This window comes from Nicotiana tomentosiformis, chromosome 6 (genome assembly GCF_000390325.3).
Source record: "Nicotiana tomentosiformis chromosome 6, ASM39032v3, whole genome shotgun sequence".
NCBI lineage: Eukaryota > Viridiplantae > Streptophyta > Magnoliopsida > Solanales > Solanaceae > Nicotiana > Nicotiana tomentosiformis.
The window spans coordinates 91620461-91627514 of NC_090817.1; the positions used below are offsets into that span (position 1 = coordinate 91620461).

Sequence of the window (7054 nt, forward strand, 5' to 3'; positions counted from 1 at the left end):
GGCATTCCAAACCATACATGAGTCGACACCTGTCTATGAGCCTCTAAAAGAACATAAGTGCTACAACATTGCCGGAACAGGGCCCCGACATACCCATAATGTCTATAACAAAAATGCATACCAAGACCACGGCAAGTCCGGAGAAAGGATCTTGCCAATAACGCTGAACCGGATAGCCTACTGTGATGGGGGAGCTGCGTCTACCCGTCTATCAAGACCTGCAGCACGACATGCAGCGTCCACAAATAAAAAGGACGTCAGTACGAATAAAGTACTGAGTATGTAAGGCAGAATAGCATAAGTAAGAACAATAATGTAAACAGTGATAGGGAATATAAAACCTGTGACATCTGGGTACCTCTGAGGGCTACTGACATGAAATACATGATACATACATATATATATACATAAACTTTTAAAACATATGCCTTTGTGGGCATCATCATCATCATATCATACCCGGCCGTAATAGGCTCGGTAAAACGTACCCGGCCATCATAGGGCTCGGTAGAATCGTACCCGGCCACGTGGAGCTCGGTAAAACCCAACTGATCAGTGGTTGCACAATAGGTGCCATACCCGGCCGACTATAGCGCGGCTCGGTAGAGTAAAATAGATACACATATATGATGCATGATGGACTCATTGGAATCACATTTTGAACCTTTTGGAGTGACGAAAGGTCGGTATCCTTCGTACACGTTATTAGAATTAACTCTTCATCAAGAATCTTATAAGAATCAGGAACTACCAACAACATTGATAATATAAGAATAAGAGAAGTAACATCAATATCAATCGTTTCATAAGAAGGGCAGCAATGTAAGTACTGCTAGCTTCTAAGAGTAGAGTATCTTTGGGAGCTCGTTCATTACATTATGTACAATCGGAGTCGTGCAAAATAATTAAGGGGATAGCCTCGCATACCTTGTATATACTGCCCAACCTCAAGCTATGCAAATGTCACGACTCCTTAGTCTACAATAAAAGAAATGACACTATCATTATCGTTTAAGCGTCGTAACTATTATGTATCGACCGCAACCTATTTTACGATAAAACGGACAGCACCTCCCCTATTTATATGACTTCACACAAGTCAATACAACCACCAAACAGCCCAAACAACATCATTAATAATCATATTGAGCCTCCAAAACAGTCCACCAACTAACAACATTACTACCAAGCCTTTCGATATATATTTCACAAGTTCTAGCATCAACGACTTAGCCACAACTTGGATAATCTTAAATATATATAGAGTAAGAGGTTCCTTACCTTTAAACAGAAATAACAACTCCAATTTGACCTTAATATTCCACGAAATATCCCTTCAATTCTGCCACAAGAACAAGGAAGCGAAACTAGCAATTAATTCGGGTTTTTCGGCACTAGAATTACTTTAGAAGACTTGAAATCACCTAGGGTTGATATTAAAAACTTGAAGGTGTATTTACAGAACATAAAGCACTTAAAACAACCTCCCACACGAGCTGGAACAACACAAAAATCAGCAACAACAAGAAGAACAAGAAACTTACTAGCACCACGGGATTCCCGACATTTGATTTGTGTTGTTTGCCCTTTGTTTGGGTCTTGGATCATGAGAGAACCTTGAGAGACTGTTTTTAGGGTTATAAGGTCTGAATATACTGAAAAATAATGACTTAAAACGGGGTTGAGGTATCTTATATATGTCCAAATGTCTTAAACCGCCTTTGTGGGCCCCATAGAGAGCAGCTTGGCGCACTCTCGCGAAAACGCGAATATCTCTCTATTCTGAGATCGTATCGACGAACGGTTTAATGCGTTGGAAACTAGACTCATAGATATTCAATTTGATAGGTAGATCACCCCATAATTCCAAGCACATTGGGAGAAAGATGCAGTAACATTTGACCTAATGTTTAAGTAAAATTATAAACCTAAGTTGCGACAACTTTTATCGACTTTTGTTTCATAACTCGCTTGACTTCAAGACTTATGATACGGATATTATATGATTCAAATACATTAAAACAAGACCTCTTGGGATAGTTAATCACCTCTAGTGTTACTCGAAAATACAGGTTACAACATCCTTGATTCGTTTAACTTCTAATACTTATTAACCACTCTTATACACCCTTGTATCATTTAAGACCAATATGATTAACTTATTATCATCTCAAAGATAATCTCTTCTTGGATTTACGTCGACTAACTTACGGCGTGATCTATGATATGCGAATTTGGGTTGTAACAGTGTCAGACTAAATGAAGGATATAATAATTTCAAGAGAAAAATAATAAAAACATGCAAAATAAGACAAGACAAAATTTACGTAGTTCAACAATTTTTGCCTACTCCACGGTTACACAGAAAATATTTTGTTACTCCGAAGAGAAAGAAGAAATTTGAGGGATGATTTACAATTGAGGAAAGAGATGCCTATTTATAGGCAAATATCAGAATATGAATACTGCTTCTTTTCTTGCATGCGCCAATATTAACTCATACATTTTCTTCTTTTCTCACAATGTGAATTTTGCTGCCGCTGACTTTTGGTGCAACATACATTTCATTCTTTGCCTTTTGCATATTGTTCTTTCTTCATTAAATATTTCTTTGACTTTGTTTTCTTTCTTTCACTATTCATTTACAGCTGGGTTTGTTTCTTTCACAACATGTTACTCGAACGGATGATAATGCAGACTTTCGTGGGAGATATTTGATCTCCATGAAGCCAGACAATATTTCGAGTTGATAATGAGGAATAACTTCCCTTGATCACTTCCGCTTTGAGGAAGATAATATTTGATGTCTTGATTTCTTTGTGAATATACAAGAGTTTATGTTATTTTCAAGATAGTTAAAATACTTTACTTCGCTGATCTAGCACCAATTTACTTAGACCATGTTATAACAGTAACAACGATATCTCTGAGCTGAATAAAATATAATATGGGTCAGTTATTTAACTATTTATAATGCACCTCGAAGTTCTTTTGTCAAAGATAATGAAATTCAACCCCATAGATAAGCGAAACACAACACTCAATTTGAGGTGGAGCACTATAAGCATTACTTTGATGATAGAAGAAAATTCGAACACAAAACAGAGAGAAGGGACTTATCAATTAATAATGGAATACAATCCTATTATATATATAATGTAGAAAACATTTTGTATATATTCTGCAGGTGTATCCCGAAATTCTTAAGTACAATCAAATATATTGATCACTCAATCATTGAAGCAGACGTGCTAATATTTTCCCAAAATACAAGTATCAGATCGGATTGCATTATATCGTGCAATGCAGTTGCCATTATAAGCTACCCTGTTTTTGTCTTTGTCATTAAGATCAGTATCTGGCAATTACAAGCGAACAATAATATGTATCTCTACTAAATGAAAAATGCATTTTAGATCGTGCTACGCAATAGCCCTCAATTGCATATATCACAGCTTGGCAATACAGCAAATTCGTAGATGCACAGCACTGCTTATTATTTTAATAGGAGTATATATTTTAACATTTTATTAATCGTTGAAAGTCAACTTTTGCGACTTAGAAAATTAGCGGATGAAAGGTGATAGACTATTGATCAAGTATATCTCAATGGGACGCAAAATCTTGGCATTGATCTTACAAATCCCAGACAGCTAGCTTTTTCTTGTATAAATTCCAACACAAGACATAAGTAAAGACTAGCAAAAGCCAATTATTTCATCTTGACGTTTAAAATGGGTGGTTGCGCCTCTTTAGATCAAAGCCATGACCAAAATGATTTCTTAGAAAAACAAGTTGCTGTAGTGATGGTGCCCTTTCCAGTACAAGGGCACCTCAATCAACTTCTCCATCTCTCTCGTCTTTTATCGTCTTATAATTTACCAATACATTATATTGGCTTTGAAGATCATATCAAGCAAGCAAAGCTTCGCGTCCATGGTTGGGACCTAAATGCAAGGTCCACCATCTATTTTCAAGAATTTCCAGTACCACCATCACTAAATATTTCTTCTCAAATATCTCGCACAGAGCTTATGACATGTTTATTTCACGCAACTTTACAGCTGCGTGAACCTGTTTTTACCTTTCTAAAAGAAGTGTCTGCTAAGTATAGGAGGGTGGTAATTATTTACGACTCCCTAATGACTTGTACTGTTCAAGATGTACGTTTAATACCTAATATGGAAGCTTACTGTTTCCACGGTAGCTCAGCTTTTAATACTTACTCGTTCATTTGGGATGCCATCACAAAGCTTTTTCCGGCTTACGTGAAGACGAATCATCCTACGATGGTAAGTGAAAGACTCTTGAAATCATTTATGAAAGCTTTTGCCAATCTAAAGGTCTCGAGTTTGATATTTTCATCACCTAACATTAGAAGGAAAATGAAGATTCTAAAAAACCTTCCATCCATTGAAAGTTCTTACCCGCCTGAAATCTTGGAAGTTCTTAAGAAGCAACTTGAATGTGGAAAGATCAAATGTGGAGATATTCATGATACAAGCAGCGTGATAGAGGGTCCTTATCTTGATTTACTTACAAAGTTCATGGGGAATGATAAGCAATGGGCTCTTGGCCCTTTTAATCCAATGGTGATTATGGAGAAAAAGGGTCCAATAATTGTACGTCGACATGAATGTCTAGAGTGGCTAGACAAACATGCTCCAAACTCAGTGATACTCGTATCATTTGGAACATCGGTTTCTTTATCACATGACCAAATCAATGAGCTAGCCATTGGTTTAGAGCGAAGCCAACAAAAATTCATATGGTTATTAAGGACTGCTGATGATCGCAAAGCAAACGCTTCGACAGAAGAAAATAATGTACTGGTAGAAGCTCAATTGCCAGAAGGGCTTGAAAAAAGATTAGAAGGAAGAGGAATTATAGTGAAAGATTGGGCACCCCAATTGGAAATCTTGGCACACCAATCAACTGGTGGGTTCATGAGTCATTGCGGATGGAATTCATGTATGGAGAGCATTACTATGGGAGTGCCAATAGCAGCATGGCCTATGCAAGTTGACCAGCCAAGAAATGCTGTGCTTATAACAGAGGTGTTGAGAATAGGCTTGAATGTGAGGAAATGGGATAGTAAAGATAACTTAACTTCATCAATGACTATTGAAAATGTTGTGAAAAGATTAATGACTTCATTAGAAGGAGATGACATGAGGAAGAACGCCAAATTGTTGGGCAATGCAATCAAAGAGTCCATGGTGGATGGTGGTGCTACTAGGAAAGAGTTAGATACCTTTATTGCTCACATCAGAAGATAACTGTTCTGTTCAATTAATGATGATCGATGTTATGCTGGAAGTAGTATTAACTTTTCTATACCATCTAGAATTAGTTTTTTTTTTAGTAGTAACATTTCTAACTTTGAAAAATATGCTAAAGTAGGAACTCTTAATTAATTAGCATTATTACTTTTGTTACAATTTGCATGATCTGTGGTTCAAGTTCTAGGAGAGACTTTAAAATTATTTCTCTTTTTCGTTTGTCAAAGTTGTATGGGTAAAAAAGTATCTCAAATATGATTAAGTCATGTTAGCATTAAGGAGGCATTAACAGGTTTCCATGTGTCACCAATACGACTCCAACGAAGGCCTGCCTAAGGTCGAAGTGATTCTAGAAACAATGAAGGTTCTGGTCGAAGAGTTAGCAAGAATCAAGGTCGAGAAGTCATCAAAGATCAAGGTCAAGGTCGAGAAGTCATCAAAGATCAAGGTCAAGGTCGAGAAGTCATCAAAGATCAAGGTCAAGGTCGAGCTTCCTTAATAGAGTTATAATGGATAGTTTCAAGATAGAATACTAAAGATAATATTCTAATGGATATTCTCTGTACATGTATTATTAGGGTTCCTAGGAACATGTTCCCTATGAGTAGAAGAGACACAATGAGATATTCATTTGTAAAAAACACTTTGACTTTATAGAGAGAATCTGGCCTTATTACAAGCATACAAAAATAACCTTTTTGCTAAGATCCTTGTCTATTCTTTCCACCGGATCCAAGAACAACCTGAGTGTTCAAAGGGCTCATCAATCATTCATCATTACCAGAAACGATATTCACAGATCTCACCCCTTTTCGGGTGACTCACACATTTTTATTTACTTAAATGCCATTTAATGCCATATTCTATCTTTTTGGATCATTGAATACTGATATTATTGCTTACATTCATTGCCATCCGGACAAATACACAAGTTATTTGTTATAAAATCGATAGCTTTGTCTTTAGGATATTATCATTAGCTAAGATTGACTCTTCTTTATTTAAATCTAATTGGTTGAACCAAGATCTATATTTTTGGTCAAACAGTTTGGCGCCGTCTGTAGGGACTTTTTAGCTAACATTTTAGTTTCCTTTAGATCTACAGCTAATGTGAGTCACTAACCTAATAAACCCCAAGATTTTTCTTTGTCTTTGCATATACAAAAAACCTACATGGCAGGTAACCAAAGAGAGAGGATTAAAGTGACAGGTGATTTCCCTAGTAACCTCATAAACGTTGTCAACGAGAGTTGTGAAACATTAGGTGATGATGTGACACCCACTACCTCCCTCAGGTGAAAGAGGTCTCCTTCACCCTATTGTGGCATAAGAAAACCAAACGAAAAAGGGGCCTCCACATCCACGGGGGAAGAGATGCCACCGGCCATGAAAAAGCTCCTCGAATCATAGTTGACCGATACACTAGTAAGCGTGCTCAACAACATGATTACAGAGACGGAAAGAGCCTACATAGTGCAACGAGCAGACGAATAGGGCGACCAACCAGACCCTCCAACACCAAGTATAACTCACAATGCTACTGACAATGCAGGTGACATCGTCCTCACTGTTGTTCTAAAGAGGATGGAAGAAATAGAGAATGAAAACAAAGCACTCAGAGATCAAATGAAAGAACACCAAGACTCCTTCTCATCTTGCATTTCTTTGGTTTTGTTCTCATCAGGAACCTCTGGTGTTGGATGTAAATTTTGAACTTTAGGATGGACTTCACCAGTTTTATTTTAAAGGGAAAGAGGAAGCCCCGGACGTCA

General features: G+C 37.1%; 1 protein-coding gene across 1 annotated transcript; it reads left to right on the forward strand.

The window, feature by feature from the left end:
• Window positions 1-3725: 3725 nt before the first annotated feature.
• On the forward strand, window positions 3726-5887 carry LOC138894971 (zeatin O-glucosyltransferase-like). Its single transcript, XM_070179682.1, has one exon. It carries the CDS (start codon window positions 3735-3737, stop codon window positions 5277-5279), a length of 1545 nt encoding a protein of 514 aa, XP_070035783.1. The 5' UTR covers window positions 3726-3734; the 3' UTR covers window positions 5280-5887.
• The last annotated feature ends 1167 nt before the right edge of the window (window positions 5888-7054 follow it).